Source organism: Grus americana, chromosome 3 (genome assembly GCF_028858705.1).
Source record: "Grus americana isolate bGruAme1 chromosome 3, bGruAme1.mat, whole genome shotgun sequence".
NCBI classification, from domain to species: Eukaryota; Metazoa; Chordata; class Aves; order Gruiformes; family Gruidae; genus Grus; species Grus americana.
The window spans coordinates 111,659,044-111,680,687 of record NC_072854.1 but is presented as its reverse complement, the minus strand read 5'-3'; the positions used below and the strand labels follow the sequence as shown (position 1 = coordinate 111,680,687).

Sequence of the window (21,644 nt, the reverse complement as noted above, 5' to 3'; positions counted from 1 at the left end):
AATTATCACATCTCAACTGAGCCACGTAAGCATCTGCACCTGCACTCCCAGCAGTGGAGAAGACCTAGTGATGGAGCAGCACTGCCTACCCTGAGACAGGATTACACCCGGTCTCCCATCTCAGCAGGCTGTGCCGAGACAGCGGGAGAGCATCTGAGCACTCAAGCTACACATCCACCATCAGTAATATAACATCTGTGCACCAGGCCACTCAACAGCATACATTTCGTCTCAAGTTTTGCATGAGGACAACGTCTGATTTCTACCCAATTAGCCATGGCGATGGAGTTTGTGCGGGAAAACAGGCAGTACGTGGTCCAACGTGCAGTTAGCTGGGCAGAGAAATAGGCAGCTCCTGATGCGGCACAAGGCTCTCCAGTCAGCCAGCCAAAAATATTTAACAAATCTGAACCAGAAAAGTGAGTTTGCATCGGTCATTACTGCCTTGCGTCACGGGGCTGGGATATATTTTGATGTGGTTACCAGGAGCCCTGAAACCACAAACTCCAGTCCAGGGCATGAAGATTGCAAAGGGCAGGAGGCGGCCCAGGATTTGCCATGTGATGAGCAGCACCTTTATCCTTGCTTCATTCTGGAGAGCAGAGCCTTGAAATCTGGTTACATGAGGACCACGCAGATGAACAGACAAACCTCAGCTTTTCCAACATACGTCCAGAAAAGCATAAGAGCCTAAGGAACTTAAAATGTCACAGTGAAAAAATAGTATGAAAAAAGACCTACATGGTTTAACAGTACCCAAGATGCAAAGGCAGCAGCCATGCAAGGGGACAGCAAAACATTTCTAAACTGACCAGAGGTATTTCTGCACTTGTGACAGTTTCTGCACCCTGGCCAAAAGGACAAGCATATTCCGTTTCCCTTGGTAGCTTCAGCAGCCTCTGGATGTGCCAGGACTTACAGCCACTTCACCAGAAGTTTAATGTTCTCCTTGTCATCGTGCCCGAGGCCAGGACCCCTTTCTGCAGCACTGTTCAAGCACGCACGGCAAAGACAGCCCCTATCTCAAGCAGCTTACAGGCTGAGAACAGATGGGTTGTGTTGTAAGGAATTAATTGGTAGCCTTCGGAGGAGAGCAGAGCACAGCAGCTGTTGACACAAGATTTCTTTGCCCAGCACTGAAATACTTTTGCCTCCAGGGAGGAGCGTGGCAGCTGCTTCTGTGGGAATCTGCCACGGCTGGAGCGGGTGGTGGCAGCTTGCAGCAAGATGCCACAACATCCCAAGAAACCGAGGGCATCTCAGCCCAGACACGAGCTGTGTTTTGCGTTGCCGAGAAGCACACATTCACACGTTCGCCAAACATCTACTAGGGCAAAAAATACAGAGCAGTTTACTCCTTACCTGTAACTGAGGCAGGGAACACATTTCTAGTGGGTCACTTGGCCATGTGCAAAGCCCACAGGGCTCAGAAGTAAATTTCCACCAATACTACAGGCCTGGTTTTCCAAATATATCGCAGACCAAATGCATGAGCTACTGAAACAGGTCTGGGGTCGGTTGACCCAGGCTGGAGGCGAGGTGCCCCCCAAGCTGCTCTATCACTGCCCTCCTTAACTAGACAGGGGAGAAAAAGTGTAACAAAAGGCTTGTGTGTCGAGATAAGGACAGGGAGAGATCACTCACCAATTACCATCACAGGCAAAACTTAGAAAAAATTAATATCATTTATTGCCAAGCAAAACAGAGTACAGCAATGAGAAATAAAATCAAATCTTAAAACACCCACCACCACCCCTTCTTCTTGGGCTCAACTTTACTCCCAATTTCTCTACCCCCTCACCCCCAGCAGCACAGGGGGATGCGGTCAGTTCATCACACATTTTCTCTGCTGCTCCTTCCTCCTCAGGGGGAGGACTCCTCACACTCTGCCCCTGCTCTAGTGTGGGATCCCTCCCAGGCAGACAGTCCTCCACCAACTTCTCCCACAGGAGTCTTTCCCATGGGCTGCAGTTCTTCACGAACTGCTCCAGAGTGGGTCCCTTCCACAGAGTGCAGACCATCAGGAACAGACTGCTCCAGCGTGGGTCCTCCACGGGGTCACAAGTCCTGCCAGCAAACCTGCTCCAGCATGGGCTCCTCTCTCCATGGAGCCACAGGTCCTGCCAGGAACTTGCTCCAGCATGGGCTTCCCACGGGGTCATAACCTCCTGCAGGGGCATCCACTTGCTCCAGCATGGGGTCCTCCATGGGCTGCAGGTGGATATCTGCTCCACCATCATCCTCCATGGGTTGCAGAGGGACAGCCTGCCTCACCATGGTCTTCTCCACGGGCTGCAGAGGAATCTCTGCTCCAGCACCTGGAGCTCCTCCTCCCCCTCCTTCTGCACTGACCTTGGTGTCTGCAAAGTTTCTCACATCATCTCCCTCTGCCTGCAAAAGCTCCTGCTAGTTTGGTTTTTTTTTTTTTCCCTCCTTCTTAACTCTGTTATCCCAGAGGCGCTACCACTGTCGCCGATGGTCCATCTTAGAGCCAGCTGGCATTGGCTCTGTCGGACATGGCGGAAGCTTCTAGCTGCTTCTTGCAGAAGCCTCCCCTGTAGCCCCCCTGCTATGAAAACCTTGCCACGCAAACCCAAAACAAGGCCAAAGTGAGGCAGACGCTATGTTCCTGTCAGTGAGGCTCAGGCACCTAATTACCTTGTGCTCCTCAGGAAATCCCAGCTCTCTCCTCTGAAGACATGCAGAGACACTAATTGTGGTGCGTGAGGGAAGGTGCTTTCCCAGCACTTTCCCTCTGAGGAGTAAAACAAGGTCTTCCATGAATATTGAAGCATTGACGTGAGATGCAAGCAGCCAAGAGATTCATGCCTCCCCAGTTCCCACCACTTTTCAAGGATGGGTGCAGAGCAACCAAACTGAGAAAGAAACAAGGAAAATACAAACAATGAACAGGCATAGTCCTTCGCCACATCAAACTGCGACATCCCTTGGTGGGTCTGGCTGGTCTGGAGGTGGTGGCAGCTGTGCTGGACAGCAGATATACATGGCCTAGGGAGGGGTAATGGATTAACCCAGCTCAATCATACTAAAAAGATGCTGCCCAGCATAGACAGAAACAATCATGTTTTCCTATTGGAGAACCAGAGGAGGAAAGGTTACCACCTCCAGCATACTCTGGGATCTCCTCAGGAAGAGGAGGACCTGCTAGAGAATGGCAATAGCACTTCCAGCTCTCCCCAGGGGTTTCCATGCTTCCTTTGATCCTAAATAAAGTGAGGCTGGGGAGATGCAGTTTAGCTACAGCAGGCAGGAGTCCCTCTGAGCCCCACACAGTGCTGTTGTGGCCTTAATTACCATTTCCTTAAATCATATGAAGGCTACAGCCCTTCTTGCAAGCAGGTTTTATTGCCCTGGTGTGAAGGTGGTTGAGGGAGCCAAATCTGGGGCAGTCACACAAGTACCACCCCCCGGACAGCCTGCTGCACGCTACCACCTCCAGCCATGCCCTGGCTATGTCTGGGAGAGCATTGCTTGGCTTCACTGGGCTACAAACCAAGCCACGCATGCAACCAGGCTGGAGACAAACTGGCCTTGTCTCATTTAGCAGGACGTGCAGACTGGACCTTTTGCACACATGCCAGTCCATCCTTCCTCACATTCAGGCAAGGGAGAGGAGTCAGTTCCTCACCCAGATACCTCCAGGTTGAATCCACAAGGAGAGAAATGAGGAGAATAAAAAAAATTTTTTTTAAAAAAATCTTCTCTCCAGTGCCCTGAGACAGGCAGGAGATGTGGGCAGAGTGTGGCCAGACTTGCCAAGACAGAACTGTCAGCTGTCCTGTACTGAGCCAGAAGAGCAACAGCCCATTTCTGAACCACCAGTACCTCTCCTTTCAACCCAGCAAAGCCATTAATAAAACTGCTATTACAGTCAAAAGAACAAGCACTTCCTGAGAAAGTGGGAATACACAGCGTGAAAACGTGCGAGTAGAGGAGGCAGGGACTTAACCAGTAAAAACGCCAGCTGATTCCTGCCTCTTCAGGGGCTAACTCTGGCTAATCCCCTTCTGCTGCTCCCTTCCCTTTTGTGAGGTCAGAATAAAGAGTTTGACTCCCCACCAGCATTACACTCCTCTAACAAGGGCAAACATCTCCCCAACAAGTCGATCAGAAAACAGAACAACATCGGACTTGGGCTGGTGCATCATTCACACTCATTTTGGCCAATTCTGGGCGTGGTTGAGGGTTTGGGGCTTTCTTGCTCTGAAATATGCTGTTACCATCTGCAAGAGCTGGTGTGCCAGCAGAAGCAGCAGCATATTTCTCAAAACCCTTCTCTGATATCTGCCCTATAGCTTTTCAGACAAAACATGCCTGTACCCAAAAACCTACCGCAGTTCTCAGAAAGTCCACCTCCCTTCTCTGACCACAGCCATGATTTCACAAGCAGTGTCAGCAGCAACACCTAAGCCATCAGTTTTACCGGGTTATTTTTAGCCTGGGTCAGTTCCCCGCTCTGTTTTACTCCTAGCCCCACAAACTGATGTTGTGGGTAAACACGGAGGCAGGAACAGGGAGCATTGCTTAAGCCTGTATTTCTGCAAAGAGAAACGTTTGGCAAATGCTTGCCAAAAAACTTCTTTTGTTTGAGCATGGAGAGGATGGGTATTCCTGAACAACAATCAGGAAAAAGGCTGGGAATGAAACCCTGTCAAGCAGACCCTGGCAGAAGTCAGCGGTACGTTAACACCTGGGGACATAAGCAGGGATGCTTCCCTTTGCTTGCAAGGGATGTGGTACCAGAGTGCTCCCTGCAACATCAGCACTGGAGCAGCCATCCCGCTTGGGATGCTTGACATGCTCCAGGCTGCTGCAAGGGTGGTGTATTAGCAGTCCACTCACCAGGCTGTTTCAAACCAGCTTTGTCCAAGGACTGCAACGTAGATGAGCCCTTAGGGTGCATCTTACAGCTTTTACAGTGATTGCAGCAGTTTAGTTACTTTCACTGTGCCTGGCTTGTCTCCCCCGTTTTCTCCTTTTTAACACCTCAGAGTGGGATTAGGAGAACACCACAGTTTGAAAACTATCAGATGCTTTTTGGTATGGTGGAATAAGGTATGTCTGGGTTTTTGGGGGATGATGGAGGATCCATCAGGAGGAAAGAGAGCTTTAAGTCAGAGCAGATCCTTGGTCCAGTCCACCACACAGCCATTGATGGAGCAAGGCTGGGCAAAAATCACGTGGGTGCTGACCCTCATGCTGTGGAACCAAAGCGGTGTTGACAAATCCACGCACATGATGGAGGGGAGAGTGATATTCAGGCAGGGACAGCTGAACAAGGCCCCCAAGAACTTAAGGCTGCTGAGACCCCAAAGGGAACCTCAAATCAGAGCCCCACCAACTCCCTTTGCTCTACGCAGCAGCAGAAACCTGCCCGTCGCACTGGGAGCGAAAGGGAAAGCAGCACGTTGCAGATCCCAGAGGGACTGTGGCTCTGCAGGAGTGCTGGTGGGGGATGCCTGCCCACCTGCCCTGCCGCTGGGCAATCAGGCTACTGCAGACCCACAGTGAGTCTTAGAAAAAAGAAACAGTAAATCTGTAACCACTGGAACTGGTTGACTCAAGAAAGCATTAAAAGATGAGAGATTAGACACGTCCTTAGTTTACGAAGAGCCCTGTTCTTTGTAGTAGCCTACAAACGCTGATCCTTCAAGCCAAAAGCACCTCTTGTTTTGCGGGCAGTTGCTAGATAAGCTCAGCGCCCCATAAATCCCCAGATGAACATTGCTGAGACGATGCCCCTTGGCAGCATTACACAGCAGAAGGAAACACCGCTGCTTCCTTCACTTTGCTATGCCACAGTCCCACCAAGAAACCTTTCTACACAGCTCCCATGAACAGGCTGAACAGAAAATTAATTCTTCAAACATCTGTTACCTTCTCCATGTGCAAATACCAGGCTGCTGATGGACGAGGGAAGGATACAAATATTTACAGACAAGGCGAAGGTGGGAGCTCTGCCAGACATTGTGTTTGTGGGTGCTGCCAGGCAGCAAATGGAGCTGCCAGTGTGCCTGTGGCATGTGCCTGCTGCAGAGACAGACCCAGCAAATCCCAGATTCAGCAGCAAAGCATTTTTTTCTTGGGCTGATTTCAAGGCATTTGGCTTAAAGCTGAGATGCTGATCTGGACACAGCTGAGGGTGGGGGAAGCAATCCCACTACCCTGCCAAGCAATCACAGGCCCTGGTTAGATACACAAGGTTCTTCAGCACACCAGCCTCGCCACAGGCCAGCCAGCTCACCACAACACCCCACGCCAGGCATCGGCGCCACGACAAGCCTGCTGCCCGGCCGGAAAGGCTGGCACCGCTGCAGGAGACAGGCAGCCACAGGAATCCCCTACAGCCACACCTCCCAGACAACACCAAACACCCAAAACACCCTCCTTTAGATATGCTCAGTCTCTTCCTTGTTCAGCAAGCCCCACAGCTGGAATATCCCCCTGCCCTCACACAGACCAACAAGGACAAACCAGCCTCCCACTGGATCAGAGAGAGGAGACAGCAGTTTCTGGGTTGGCTGGGAAGGGGAACCATGACTATTAGGATGGTCCCTAGCATGGCTTCAGCCCACGCCAAGTAACTTCATGCTGCAGGTATCCCAGATTTGGGAGACAATAGGGGTCAGACAGCACCTCTAGCAGGCAGCACAGACATGGCTACCCTGTTCTGGGGGTAATTTAATACCATACAGACTTGGCCAAACCCAGCCATAAAACACTCCTGCACACCTTTAACTTCCTTATGGCAATGCAGCCCCCTGCATGCTCATTTCTCCATCTAGAGACCTAAGGACAAGAACCCTGGGGTGGGTGGACTCTTTCATTCCAGTTTTTGCAGGCTCGTTCATGAATTCCTCTTTGATCTGACCTTTGCAGCCATCCAAAGCATCAGGCCAATTTTCTGGGGTTTCTCCTTTTTCCAAGGCTGGAAAGCAAGTTGTGGTGATGAGGGGAACACTGGCCAGGGCAGCAGAGCCTGTCTTTGATGCTGAACAGGGAGAATTTCACCCAGCCTTGCCTCAGTAAAGGAGCAAATTCCTCCCAAATTTACAGCAGGACCCGATAGTATGGAAACGCACATATTAGGAAAAAAAATATCTCCTACCTGCTGCAGTGTCCTTGTCACAGATGATCACTCTCCACTTTCTACTTTTCATTCCCCCGCCTAGTGCTGCGCTACAAAAAGCACCTCAATGAAACATGCCAAGCTATTTTTCCAATTCCTGTCCTTACCAGCCCCAGGAAATCAGCCGTGATATTGCTTTCACGTATCAGATTTCTGGCCTCGCTCATTCATAGCAACAAAAACCATATGGTGAGAACACATCCTGCGTAGTCCAACGGGGAGGCACAGGAGGCCTAACCAAATGGCCAGGCAGGGATACATGCCATGGTGGAGCCCACGGGGAGGTTCAGGGCAGAGAAAAAGGTTTTCTTTACCCTCTCCTCCCACCAAGCAACACAAGCTTGTCCTCCATATGGGCACTGAGTGGCTAGCACACGTACACTCTTCATCAGCCAGCACGAAGGTCATGGATATGGAGACATTCATCTCTATGTGCTTTGATGAGAGGGCTTAAGACACGTTATTCCTGCAGCCAGGGGATCCTCAACTTATTCCAACATTGTAGGCAGCACTAGTTGTCTCCTCTCCATTTTCCCCCCTTTCAATTTGTGCTCATTCACTGTAGCGCTGCAACTCTTCTCCTTTAAGCATCCCTGCAATTCCAGGCCAAGGGGATAAACCTGTTTTCTCTGGCCCAGCTCTGCAGAAGTCTCTCTCATAACTAGCGCAGAGACTGTCTGCAGGCAGCTGAAACCCTGGCGGAGCCTCCTCCTTTCTCTACCACTCAGCATGTATCTGGCTACAAAGCCCCGCAAAGCAAAGAGCCCTGAAGGTTCAGAGGGCTTGAAAAGCGCCTCCTCCCAGGGCAATTGCTTAGAGCTGGGATCAGGACTCCTCTGCGCAAGGTGTTACACAAACACTAGCAAAGGCCATTGCCTGTCTTGAGCAGCTTTGCAGCTGAGATTGCTGAGCGAGAAAGAGTGCTTTTTGTAAAGCCAGTGTGCTCATGATGTATCCACGCTACGCAATACACTCAGGCTGTGGTTACAGGGACAGAAAATGCCTCTTCTGCAGAGCTCAGCAGGCTTCAATCTGCTCCCAAACCCACTGATCTGCCCAGGGCATTGACTTGTTGCCCAATTCCCCACTGCACGCCCCGGGCAAAGTAGCTCAGACAACCTTTGCCTGCATGTCATTGTGTCCATCCAGCACAGCACTTTCCTTGCCTCCTTGGGACAGCAAGGGAAACCATCTCTCAGCACTGAATAGCCACATTACTATGCTCCTGGGGAGTGCTGAAGCTGGTGTGTACTGCCAGACCTCTGGCCAAATTTGTGAGGAACCAGCACCCTATGTCATGCACTGGGGACACTATGTGGGGGACAGCCACTTGCCCACCTCTACCTTGCCTGCTTTGTTACACCTTTGCAGAGCTGCACAACGGCCATTTAAACAAGGATTGTGTAATTTCAGCACAGAGCTCAGAGTCACTTGCTCAGCAAACACATCTCCTTGCAAGACTGCCTTATCTTGCGGCTTTGGTAGGCACAGGGTATGCCCACACTGGCATACCGGGGCAGAGGGCACCCTCAAGGCTCCTGTTTCCTTCTCTCTGTTGTGCTTTCAAAAGAATTGGTCCCTTTTCATACCTCCTGCAGCATCCCCAAAAAGCGCTCTACCTGTCCAGCCCACAGGGGAGCTGCCCGAAGACCCCAGACCCATTGCTCCAGGAGCAAGGAGATGGGCTATCTGCTTTGCCCACTCCCTAAGCCACGTTGCAGGTCTCTTATCTGCACAACCCACCTTACAGCGGGTTACTGAACACCAAGCGGGAATATTCACTAGCACAACGCTAACGTGTGATAACATGATTCCTACATCCTTCCTGCCATGGGTGGAGCCAGGGGAGGAAAGAGGGGAGGAAGCTGTCACTACCTCTGTCTTTCACCAAAGCAATCCATCTCTCACCAGCTATCAGTCAGGGCGCCTGTCCTCCCAGTGTCCTTGCTCCTTTTTTAGCTTCTCTGTAACCAAACAGAGCCAGGTGGTTTATTTACAGAGATGTCTCCACTAAAACACAGGGATGTTTGTCTCCCACAGAGGACTCCCTGTCTGCATTGTACTTCCCTCTGGTTGTTGTGTGCACGGAGGAAGCTTTGGCAGTTGAAGGCTTGCGTACTTGCGTACCACACGGCTTCTATGATTAACCAGTTTCTGTAGACTAAATTACCCTGCCTGAGGAAAGTTTTTCAGCCAAGCATCATCTTTCTTCCTTCCACACACATCCTCCAGCTTGCAATTTCACTCAAGTAGGCAAACATTACATGCACAGTTCCAAGGACAGCAAATAAACATTGCTTTTTCCCTCTTCCCCTCTACCCAAGGCTGAGCCACACGCAGCAGCCAGGTGCCACGTTACATTTTGCACTTGGTTTAATGCAGTCCAGAGGATTTTCTAAGCCACCCTCTCCAGAGCCCCTCAAAGGGTCTGACAAAGGAGAGTTCATAAGCGTGTGCATCCATAATGCAAATGATGGGAAAACGCACCCATCGGTCCTTTTTTTGAACATTGGCTCCGTTGGCATTGCCTCCCTCCTTCCTCCTGCAGGAGAGCAAACTTTTGCTGTCCTTTTTGCCAATCCTTGCCACAGAGGAAGGAGACACTGTCCTGGGGTCTAATGTGAGAGATGATTCATTCGCTCTCCCCTGAGTCATGTTCCTCAGCCTCTTCCTTTAACAAAAGGATGGCCTAGTCCCTCTAGAATATAAAAGACAGACTTCATGCTGCACACAGTTGCCAGAATGGTTGTCACTGACAACCGAATTGAAGATCAATGAGACCATCTCTGCTTTTGTTTATTGCCTTTAATTCCTCCCTTTTGTTTCTCCCTTTGCACACAGGTAAGGGACAGGCAGGGCTTTTCTTTTTCACGTTGTCTTGTTGACATCAGTGAGTGGTTTCCATGTCACCTTGCATGTTTTACAGGCCACAGAACTAGAAACGCCATGAGGACCAGGCAGCCTTAAAGAAACCCAGCCAGGCCTTACACCAACAGGCCAAATGGTGCAGCCCAGACCCAGAACACCAGCCCCAGGGTCGAAGCAGGCTTCCTGCAATAGATGGATGCAAAGCCTAAAACACCCAGTCTCACATCAGGGCAGAACCACCACGTCATGTCAAGTGAAGACATCTAAAACACACACAGTCAGCTACTGATGGGAAAATAAAGCAGGACAAAGGGTGGGACTTGACTTGCGCAAATATACCTAAGGAGGGCTGGTATAGAAAGGAGAGGTGGCACTCTGTGGTCAGTCATAAAAGGAAGATGTGAATCAGGTCACTGCACGTTGAGTCCAGACGGACGTCAAAGCCCGCCGTATTCAGGGCTAGGCAAACACAGCCAGAGCGCCCTATCTGTGTAAATCAGCCTTGCATTCATGCAAGTCAACACAACGACGCCAGGTTACATCAGAAGACAGTCTCCCAATATGAGAAGAAACAGTGCAAGAGGGTTGTTTGAACTAGGATTGCATCATTCTGCACTGCATAAAAGCTGGGCTGTGGCAAATCCGGGAACAGCTGCCAGGGAAATCCTGGAGTAGCTTCAAGGAGGATCCAGGAGTTTAACCCCCACAACCACAGCCCCGGGATTTTGACACTGTTCCCATCAAACTAAGTGCCAAAGGTGCCTCAAATCCACCCACACCATCCCTATGAGCTACTCCCAAGAGGTATCCTCAGAGGCCTTGCTGCTGATTTAACAGCATGCAGCATTAGGAATAACACAGCTCAGTTAAACATAAATGAAGTACCACACCATGTTAAAAGCAACAACAACTGGTGTACAATGAGAAGTAGAAGAGTGCAGCTCCCTTTCCTCTCCAGCTAGGACACACCTCCCATAACACCATGGTCTACATGCAGGAGTATCCTCTGGAGCCTTGAAACAGCAAGTTCAGCTTTGCAAGCATCAGCACAAAAAATGGCCCAGAAAACATTGCCAAGCAGAGGTTAAAGCTCACCGAGTTGGACATGGCTTTCTCTGTTTCTGTTCAGTACCTAACACAACTCAGGACTGCAACAGTGTGGACAGACAATGGGACAGAACTAGACAATTGACAAACCCGTCTCTGGAGGAAGGGAAAGTCCCGATCCAGTGGTCCATCTACAGGTGATCAATAACCCCTGGTGTGCACCAGTGGTAATCTGCAGACCACAGGGAAGGAGGACAAGTACTGGTGACAGGGCTAGGTATTCACGCGTAGCAGCAACCAAGCAGGTCAACCTTTATACAATTTGATGATGTTAACAGTTTTGGCTTGACAAAGCTGATTAACCCACCACAGACTTGTCTGGTCTCAGCTCCTGAGGGAACTGGGTCCTCTTGCAGAGCCTGCAGTGGAAAGATAGTGCCAACATATCCTGAAAGATTTTCCTGAAATCTCATCTCTTCCCCATCTCATAAGGACAGGGCAGCGCTAAGCATCTAGGTATTTGCAGGAACAGATGGCCAGCTGCTAGAGCTGCACGGCCCAAACTGCCATTCCCACCTCCAGCAATACCAGCCAGAATACATCTCAGATTGCCAGGTAGAGAACGCAGATCCACCACAGCAGAGATGCCTCCTTCTCTAAGAGGTCCAAGGGAAGAAAAGGCAGAGACTTTCCTCTGCAAACAGTCAAAGGAAACAGGAACAGGAGGAGCTGCAGAGTTAAAAGGAGAGGCAGATACTGTAAATTTGCTAAGTATCTTACTCCCAAGCGAAAATCCCTCCTGCTTCTCACATTAATCAGGGCACTTAAAACTAGTCCTAACCAGCTGCTCCCACTTCCTTTGTCCAGCTCTTCTTCAAATGCACAAGCAGCCCACTAAGAAACAGAGCAAATATGTGCAAAGATTTGCAGACAAGAAAACGAGACCTTTGGAAAACACCCCATAGAAGCAAGCATCCCTCTCCCAGCACAGAGGCAGCTGTGCTTTACAGTAGGACAGTTTCCAATGTTTTCCTTCTCTGTGCAGACGAGGGATTTCCTGTCCTCCATGGCAACAACCTTGCATTTACTGAAGGAGGCTGTGCCAATAATCTCCACAGCAGAATGAAAAATTTTAAAGTGGCACTGCCTGAAGCTCAAGGCTTCAACTTGCTGATGTTTTCCACACCCATGGTCCAAAACCACTTTTCTGCCCTCCTTAAAATATTTGTGAGTAGGGAGTAAGTCTCCAGCACTGCACTGCCCACGCAAGGGGAGTTATTTCCATCACTAGTGCCTGCGAAACCAATCTTTCTGAAGAAGTCACCAACCACTACCACCTCCCAGCAAGACCTGTCTATGCACCTTCCAGAGGACAAACAACTTCTAACAACAGTTCCCATTGAAATTTAAAAGTGGTTCCCATCACGCAGACAGCCTTGCATTTAGATGGCCCAGGCCTTCCTGCTGCAGGCTTAGAAGCAAAGAGTGCCACTGTCCTGAAACAGAAGTGCTCACTGAACGAGTGCTAGTCCAACAGTTTCAAAACACAGCTGAGCTAAGCCTCCCCAGCAAGGTCTCCCCTCTCCATCCCCTCTGAATCACTCTTGCACAGGGCTGCGTGCTTCTCTGCTCCAAGAACACAGATTCAGTGCACTGACTTGGCTAAAAGCCTGTCTTTGTTTTGGCCTATCTCATGCCATTTTAGTGAGTTACATCAGCTTGGCACAAGGCCACATGAACATCAGGACCAGCCCAAGGGATGCAATAGGAACAAAACAGGAGGGGAAGTGAGGCCATCCCTTTTCAGTGGAAGCAACCTCGTGATGAAACTACATCCGTTGCTGTCTCAAATTTAACTAGACAACTTTGCTAGAACATCTCTGCTAACCTGTTCATTAACCTCTTATGCCTAAAGAAGTTTTGTTTAGCAAGGACTTCAACGAAGAGCAGTTCAAGAAAGAGCTAGAAGCCTCTAAGTAATACCAAACCTGAGGCATGTTTTTGTGCTGAGCCACAGGTACAATCTAAACCTGTGTTGTTTTACAGAACCAGGCTTTTTTTTTTTTCTTTCTTCTTTTCTTCATTTTTTTTTCTTTTAAATCTCCCAGAGGGGGAGCAGAACACACTTGATCCAAACTAAACCAGACTTAATAAAGCAGGACATTGTCTTCAAAGCAGGTAGTAGGCTAGCATTAAACAGGAACCTTAAACTTCTTTTTTTACCCTTATTTTATACTAGTGAATCAGACTCTCGAGGTATTTTCCCACACAGAACAGGCTTAGGAAAGATTTAAGTAACAGCAAAGCAACATTAAACACAAACAGAAAAGGAATGAGAATCCCTTGACTGATGGTGAAGGCTTCTACAGCCCTACCTAAAAGAAGTTAGGGTGCTGCAAGCAGTAAGCACACATGATCTGGCCACCACACTCTACCACTGAGTACCAACAAGAAACTAAAGCGTCATCAGAGAAGCACTCACAATGCATTTCCACCTGCTTAGGACTCCACCACCCTCTCTTGCAGAAAGTGACCTTGCAATTCAATTCCACTGCCAAGTAAAACAGACCCACAGAAGAGAGCACTGGAAGTCATTTAAACCGACACGTTTCACTGCATTGGAGTGGAGGCAGAACAGTCATACTAGCAGCTACCACGTCTCCACAGAAGAGCAGTAAACCGCAGCCAAGGGACAGCCAAACTAAAATCACAAGCACTCATTTGACCACTTCCAACAGTGGTGGATTGAGGCAGCAGGAGCCCTGGAGTGGAATTTCAGATCAAAGTTACATTTCTGGCTCTGACAAAAATTCCCCGTGGAACAACAGGCAAGTCACCTTTTCCGCACTCTACCTGAATGCCCTCCCCTGTAAAATAGGCACCATTCTTGCTTGTCTGTTCAAGTTACAAAGCAGTCCTAGCATGGATTATTTTTAGCACGCAAGCACAAAACCCCAGCTGAGCTGGACTCTGATCTCAGCTGGGCCTTCTCATTGGCTTCATAATATAAAAAGTAAACAAAAAGCAAGGCTGACCCCACAGCACAGCTCAGCCACCAGACAGCATTTTGATAGCAGATGAATCACAATTTTCAGAAAACAGTGAGCCGCAGGTCAAAAGCTGGAGCCAAGCAAAAATCCGAGGGATTAAAATGGATCACTAGTGCCTGTATTCATTCATTGGTAACCACTGAACTGCAGACTGACAGATTTCAAAGCCATTTCAGATATTCCATTGGCACCAAGCAATGACACAGGTGTTTAGGAGCACAAGTTGAAATAAGTCATAACTGCGCTCTCAAACATAGCAGCAAGTGCTGGGATAGCCGGAAAGTACTGAAAGCTACGTCCAAGAATGGGAACTCTGCAGAGCTCTTTGCTTCACAGCATAAACAAGTGGCTCCTCCCAATCTTTTGGGAGAGACTGCAAGTGCCAGAAACTATTAATACCTGCTGAGAAAACCTTCCCAGCTCCATGTTTTCAGAAATACACATTTGCTGCTATCAGAAGCGTAGCAAAAGGCCACAGAACTGCTAGAGGTCAGGACCTCAGATCAGAGCTCCCCAACTGAGCATGCAGTCCAGAAGAAACCAGATTGAATGGAGAGGAGCTAAATAAATTGGGAGCATGTTAAAAAAGACCTAGTCATGATGAGTCTTTTTAATTAAAACATCAGTAATCATCCCAAAATAAATCAGACTGCAGCTGACTTTGGCCCCCAGTCAGATCAGGGTCTTGAGCAGAGTTTCTCAGGCTTGTGAAGCCAGTCATAGCTGCAGAACCATTGCAGAAAGCTCAGACCCAGCAACAACTACCATAAAGGGCCCATGCTCTTCCAGGCTTTCTGTATCCAAAAGGCACAGGAACCATCCTCTGCTTGGTTTATCAGCCTTAGCATCAGTGATGTGTCCTCCTGGAACCATGAGTACTTGCATAAACTAGGGCAAACCAGCTCTTTCTTTAAGTACACTCGACCCTTAATCATTCCCTTTCTATGGCTACAAAACCCTGTTTTATTGCACCACCTGGAATTGCAATCTTGTGCAACACTACACATTTATGAGCTTCTTGTATCCAATCAGGTTGGGTCCCATCTGCAGTTTTCCAATATCCAAATACTGCCAACTCCCTAAGTACAATTGCCACCTGTTTCACCCACCCCAAAGACACTCTTATTTTAGTTTGCCTGACCCGCTGCAAATGCCATACCAAGACTGCGGCCTTCTGCATCCAGCTATCCTGCTGCTCCTCTCTCTTGGGTTTGTACTGTGATCCAGATCCACTGCACTGCACTCAGCTGTTAGCTCTGCTCCACTGGAAGCAGCCAGCCAGATACCTGCAGCACCCAAGGACTCAGTTGTAGTCCACCTTGCTTGCAGCATCCCAACAGCCATCACCACTTCTCTGTAAGCAGAGATGTGCTACTGCTGTCCAAGGACACAAATTACCTTACTCTAATGCTGCGCACACAGATGGATTCCTCAGGATCCACGCTTCTGCTAAGAAAACGAAAGACATCTGCTCCTCCCCAAGATTGAAGAGAAAAAGCTAGACTCCAAACTTACCATGTGGAGAAGAGAGCACTGTATCCTACACAGCCCAGTGGCTGCATGCCAACAGAAACATTTTCCCTTGGAAGACAGTTTATCTATGTTATCTCCCATAACACAGGTCACAAACACAGCACCAAGGTACAAGCAGGTGCACCTCTGTTACCAGTTAAGAGAATATGTCCTGACTCCAGGTTGGAGAGTTGTACCTGATGAGCTGCTACTGGGAGAAGCCCTAGCTCATTTCAGGCAAGGCAAGCTACATTAGCAGGGACCCGCTATTTAAACTCTTGGAGGGAACATGGCTGGAAGGGATTGCGTAGAACTAACCTAAGCACTTGCGCTGCAGGCCAGTGGCATGCTTTGCCTCCAGGTAGTAGCAGCATCTGCCTTCATCAACACTGCAGCTAGATATCTAACAAACCTTAGTAAACTTGGCTAAAACATTAGTTTTTCCTCTGCCCTCATTCAAATGGACAGAGAAGAACTGACAGCTGATGCAAAGAGCCACACACCACAGTTACCATCAGTGACAATGCTTATGCCTGTTCTCAAAAGCCAATTTGCAACCCATAAACCATAGTAACAAGCTTGTAAAGGTAAACTGCTTTACAGATGCAATCAGTAAATATACACTAGAGTCAATCCTTGTTTGGGACATCTATGAAACTCTGCTCTCATCTGCTCCCAGCTACAATGGAAGTCATGTCCAGTCATGTTATATTAGTTAAAGAAAATTTCTGTCCTTCCTTATAAGCAGGCTCCTCACATATGCAGCTAGTTTCTCTTATATATCAAATATGTCCAGCTGCCAGTAAGAAACTGGGGTATGCAGCAGCCTCTCCAGTACTTCATTACAACTCAGTCTGAGGGTAAACATGTGCAATTACTTAGCAGCAGCTGTCCCAGCCTGCCACCCACTGGCCTCCAGTAATGTGATCTGGGCTGTGACTAGTATTTTCCAAGTCAGACATTGAAGTTGACTGCGATGCACTCTACTGGCATAGCTGACACAAAACAGCTTCCTTCAGAGCGAGTGTTATTGGCAGAGACTGCCTTATAGCTACCATTTCTTGCAGTTATTGTAAATTAACTATAACTACAAGAACTACAACATCAGTATAAAGCTATAATTACATCCACCTAAAGTCTTTTGCATACTTTTAATCTGATCAGATTAACACTTTAATCCAAGTTAAATTATGTCAAGAATTCAGACTGCAAACCACACAAGAGCAAACATCCCATGCAAAAACTCTAAAAATATTTTTTTTAAAAAGTGTCTCAGCTTCAAACACACTGTTACGGGCAGTTCATGAAGCTCATAATAGACTGTTTCTGGAGTAAGGACATAAAGTGTTGTTTGTCATGTCGGTACTAGCTGCTGCCTTTCTCTAGGGAAAATAAGAGGTTTTTGAACCGAGTTGAAGTAGTTTAGGATAAACATAGTCAGAGTTCGATTTCTTCAGACTGAGCCCAAAGGCAGTTAGGTACAGGCTGCAAGACCACCCAGCTACTGGAGTTAGGTTCAAAAAGACCCAACATATAAAATTTGGTTACACGGTAAAACAGCATATGCAAGATGCTGTTTCTCCTATGCCATAGTCAATAGGTGCAGAAGGGCATAAAGCAACCATAGCTTCTGAGCGCCACAGCACACTAGGAATAGCTCATCCTGGCACACCATCCACAGGCTGCTCTTCTCTGAATGAAACAGCCAGAAGTGAAGGCACAAGGCACAGTATGCATTTTTAGGGAAAGTCAAAGCTTTGCCACCATGAATTGCCAGCTTGGGACCACTAGTTGCCCCAGGATAAGTGGCTAGGAACAAAGTTCATATGACATCTGTCATAGGTGACAGCAATACTACCTACCAGCTCTCTTCAATATAGGGGCCACATATCTGCAAGCACTACACTTATGTGGCTGCTGCTGGAAATGAGCTATTTGGGCAGAAGCTGAGCACGAACTCCGGAAACCTTAATCAACCAGAAGTTGAAACTGTTCCCGTCAAACAAGAGGTAAAAGGAGACAGATTTCAGACTTTTTCAGCTAGCCTGCTGCAGGATGATGTGGCTGCACAGAGCTGCACAGCTTTGATGGGTACCAAAATGAAAAGGCAATAGGTCATGGAAAAGTAAACTATTGAACAATCCTTAGATACTGCCACTGAGCTGCCCATTCTTAGAGCTGCTCTGCTTGAAGCTGCTTCAGGTAGTCTGCCCAGAGTATAGCCACATAGCCTATTTCGAGCATGATTAGAAGTTTAGTCACAAGAAATTAAGCAAGGCTCAGACACTCTTCTCACTCAGAAAGCTGCCTTTAGAAGGGTATTGCTCACTGACTTATATCCACATACCCCAAATGATAGCCAACCTGTAGAAAGATGACCCTGGGGTTTATAGGCTGAGTTGCCTCAGCTATGGCAGTGCACACCCGGTTGGTGGCCTAAGTTTAAGGGGTTTAACTTACAGAAGACTGGTAGGGGCTGCACTTCCAGAAGCCCTGAAGTTTTAAACAGCCTCTTGTTGCTAGCAGGAGGTGTAAACATTACGATGCTTCATATTTTGTCACAGTAGCCTGAAGGAATCCAAGCCATCTATACATATCAATGCTTTTGAAAGACTTGTTTTCCTTCATGTGTAGCATATAGGAAGTAAAAGTTTAAGAAAGCTACTCACACAGCAATATGACCTGAAGTCCCCATATTTCATGTTAGCACCCATTCCAAGAACAATCCTATTGAGTCAAGTATTTATCTCTAGTGCTCTGAATTAAGAGCTCCAGGTGATAAGTAATTTGTGATAGTTCTGTGCCCAAAACCTTGGTTTGTCATTCTACATCCCACACAAAGTCTTACCATACAACAGCTTGTTGTATCAGACATCTTTATTTGCTGTATTGCCCAAGTGTACAAATACTGAATGTAGTTATAGAAATTCAAAATATATTGTAGTAGAAATCTGTCTGGGAAGTGGAATGTTAAGATATTTACTTTATAAAATAACAACACTTATATAAGTCACTCCCACTTGCAATTTTTAAATATATCAGGGCTATGAAGAGACAGATTACTTTATGATCCTGCAAAAAAAAAGTTCTCAGAAAACATTTGCTGCTAGATGAAGTCAGTCAACAGCAAATTGATTTCTTACATTTGACTCATTTTGAGTTATCAGCCAACAGGATGTTAGCTACATCCAGACAATTCATACACAATTCGGCTCTCATTTATACTAAGAAAGTCAATGTATCACTATCAATTTATTTAAGTATTAGTCAAACAGAATCTCAGTGACAATATTTATTTTAAGCTAATGAAGTCAAGCCAACAAGTTGCCCCTGGCCATTGAGTGCAATTGATGCTTTTTTCACATTTTCAGAATAAGGCGTTAGTTCTTGAACAAGTCAATACAGCTTTGCAGGAGAGAGACATTGTTCTGGAAAGGAAGAGAATTAGTTTCAGACGAGTGTGACTGATAATTTAAATCCTGCCTTCCACAATGAAGTAGCTTCCAAAATAGTAGGTCCATCCCATGAATTTGTAGACTATGACAATTCTAAAGAGCTTATACTGCAGAGACAATCATTCAAGCAGTAAAGCGTCAAAACCAGACCATACAATCTGCCTCTTCCTGCAGGCCTGCAGCCATGACTCAGTTTGTGGGAAAGAGGGGCAAGAGACAGAGTAGTAAGTTTAAGAGGGCCTAACTGAGCAGTACTGTCAAGCCTTTTAAATGTCATGTTCAAGCTCAGCACTGAAGTCCAGGACCATCATAAAGTGGGAAATCAGACTTTCCTTCTTCAAAAGCAGCTGAGGATGCACAGTTACCTCTTCCTGCTTTGTTCTCTACACTAAATTAACAGACCCTGTAAACCTGTGTACACTTTCCTGGATTAAGCTGGTAGTAGTACATGGTGTGGTCTCCACAGTTTAGTTCAAGCCTGCTCAGTAAAGATTGGCAGAGGCTGCTACAATGCCAGTGTCCCCTTTCACTGACAAGCCAAGCAAGAAGGGTTGACAGTTAGATCACAAGCTGCAGGATGTGCTCTCACAGCACTCGGGAACACTTGAGGCAGCAGCTGCCTCTAGATGCAGGAGGGGTCAAACCCCACAGATGAAGCTGCCTCATGAGAATTTAGGTGAGCTGTTGTGTACTACCTGCAAAATTAAGACTTCTCACTTGCGGTGCAATAGGCTGATGTCCTAGGAGTGACAAGTTGAAAACAGACTTTCTGCATGAGACAGATAAGACTGTCAGCATTTTGTTCTTTGTATGCACTACACTACAGTTTTTCACTTCCTTTCCCTCTTCAGATATCAGCTAAAGAGCCCAGCTATTCTATTTTACACTTCCTAGTTTTAAGGGGAACCCTGCAAATCTTCTGAGTTATACAGTACTCTCTTTCAAGCTATGCCTGTTAAATTCCAAAAAGCACACACCTTTGCATGTTTTATTTCCAGTTCTGCCATTTCAATTAGGTTTTTGCGGAATGCTGCTATCCTCTTCTGTTTGAAGCTCATCAGTTCTGTAGGGAAGAACAAACAAACGAAGACAGATGTACAAAGTGTGACTGCAGTTTCAGTAGTGGCCCTTATGTTTCGTGAGTTCTGTTGTACAGCACTAGTTACAATATTTGACCACAAAAAAGGTTCAAGAGTTAGTCTTGCTGTTCCTAGCCAGAACATGCATTCATCACATGAGACTGACATTTTTGTGAGGAAACAGCTTGTCTGAGACAGAAAGGTTTTGTAGGAAGATAACTGAAATAAAACAGAATTCAGTCACACAAGCTCTGTGAGAACACAGAACATTTAAAAACCAAGAACATTAAAGGAGTAGCATGCGTACTGTGAAAGCATGTTTCCTCTGTTTTATATTGTCCAAGGGCACATACTAAGAACCAGTGTTTGAAACTGCATGGGGCACTTGGCTGTACTGGAACACAGCAAAATCCTGTTCGCACAGTTCTAATTGAGATAATCAGAGGTGTAATTAGTTACCTTCAGATGGAGGCTAAGAATGAGAGTTCAGCCTGGAAAGCAAATACTAGGGGCTTACAATTAAGGCTGTCTAGTACTGACATTGCTCCACTTCAGACAATCATTCTTAAAAACATTTAGCTGCATTAATTTTACAGGCATCTATACTGCCCTTGTGATGTCCAGACTATTTGCTTCAGGAGAGCGTTCAGAAGCCTTCAGTAGTTGAAGGTCTGGACTGCAGTAAGATCTCCCTTCAGCACAAATACAGCAAAGCCTGTTTTACCTTGTTTTGCAGATTCTGAAATTTTTTCAAACTTCTGACAACAATCCTGTTGATGTGCCTCAGCCAGCCTGACATCCTTGCTCTTTAGTCTGGCTTTATCTAGAGCTTTGTTAGAGTTTTCATAGTCGACAAGAGCCCTTGTACGTCTGTACAGAAGATCCTGAAAGTAAACAGCAATATTGCATCAAAACCTTAAGACAACCACTTCCCAAACTGAAGTTACAACTACCTTAGCAGCAGCAGGTTTCACTTCTTCCAGCACCAGATTCTGCTTCTTCCCACAAGTATCTATAACCTGCTATGCTCTTAGCATAGCAACAGCAGCCTTTCACCAGCGCAGTATCAGATTTTCAGGACAGCCACTTGTGCCTTAGTCAAGGAAGTCCGATGGCTACTGTAGGCATCGCTTGTTCCCTTAAAGTAGCTTTAGCCTTCTATAAGGTGTGCCTCTCCACTAAGGAGGAATAGCACTTTCTGAATTCCCTGTCTACTTCTAGTACGGGATATGCTATCCTTTAATTTGGAGATCTGACAGTTTGACTGAAGCACTATACTAACCTAGACATGAGAAGCAGTACAGGTCCAGCGCCAATTCCTTTCTAATCTAGCAGCAGTATAGTCTTGATATCTAATAGCAGTACACCACACAGAAGGAGCCTGTAGGGAACGTTCCAGGATAGATGACATTAGAGGTATGACACTAAATGAAGAGGCCCATCAGGTTATACCTAGATACCATTTCTCAGCATAGTCATCCTC

The 21,644-nt window shown here is 47.1% G+C and overlaps 1 protein-coding gene across 5 annotated transcripts in view; it reads right to left on the bottom strand.

Annotated features, from left to right (window-relative positions):
- Window positions 1-1,755: 1,755 nt before the first annotated feature.
- SNX5 (sorting nexin 5) overlaps window positions 1,756-21,644 on the bottom strand; it is a 34,323-nt gene continuing 14,434 nt past the window's right edge. For 2 of the 5 annotated variants that reach the window (XM_054822874.1, XM_054822877.1), the window contains 4 exons: window positions 20,886-21,045; window positions 20,060-20,145; window positions 2,659-2,876; window positions 1,756-2,360 (listed from right to left, as the gene is read on the bottom strand). In XM_054822874.1, the coding sequence (XP_054678849.1) occupies window positions 2,237-2,360; window positions 2,659-2,876; window positions 20,060-20,145; window positions 20,886-21,045 (588 nt within the window). In that variant the 3' untranslated portion in view covers window positions 1,756-2,236. Of the gene's footprint in view, window positions 2,877-18,486; window positions 19,056-20,059; window positions 20,146-20,885; window positions 21,046-21,644 lie in introns of those variants that run through there. The other 3 variants (XM_054822873.1, XM_054822875.1, XM_054822876.1) reach the window with 3 other exon arrangements.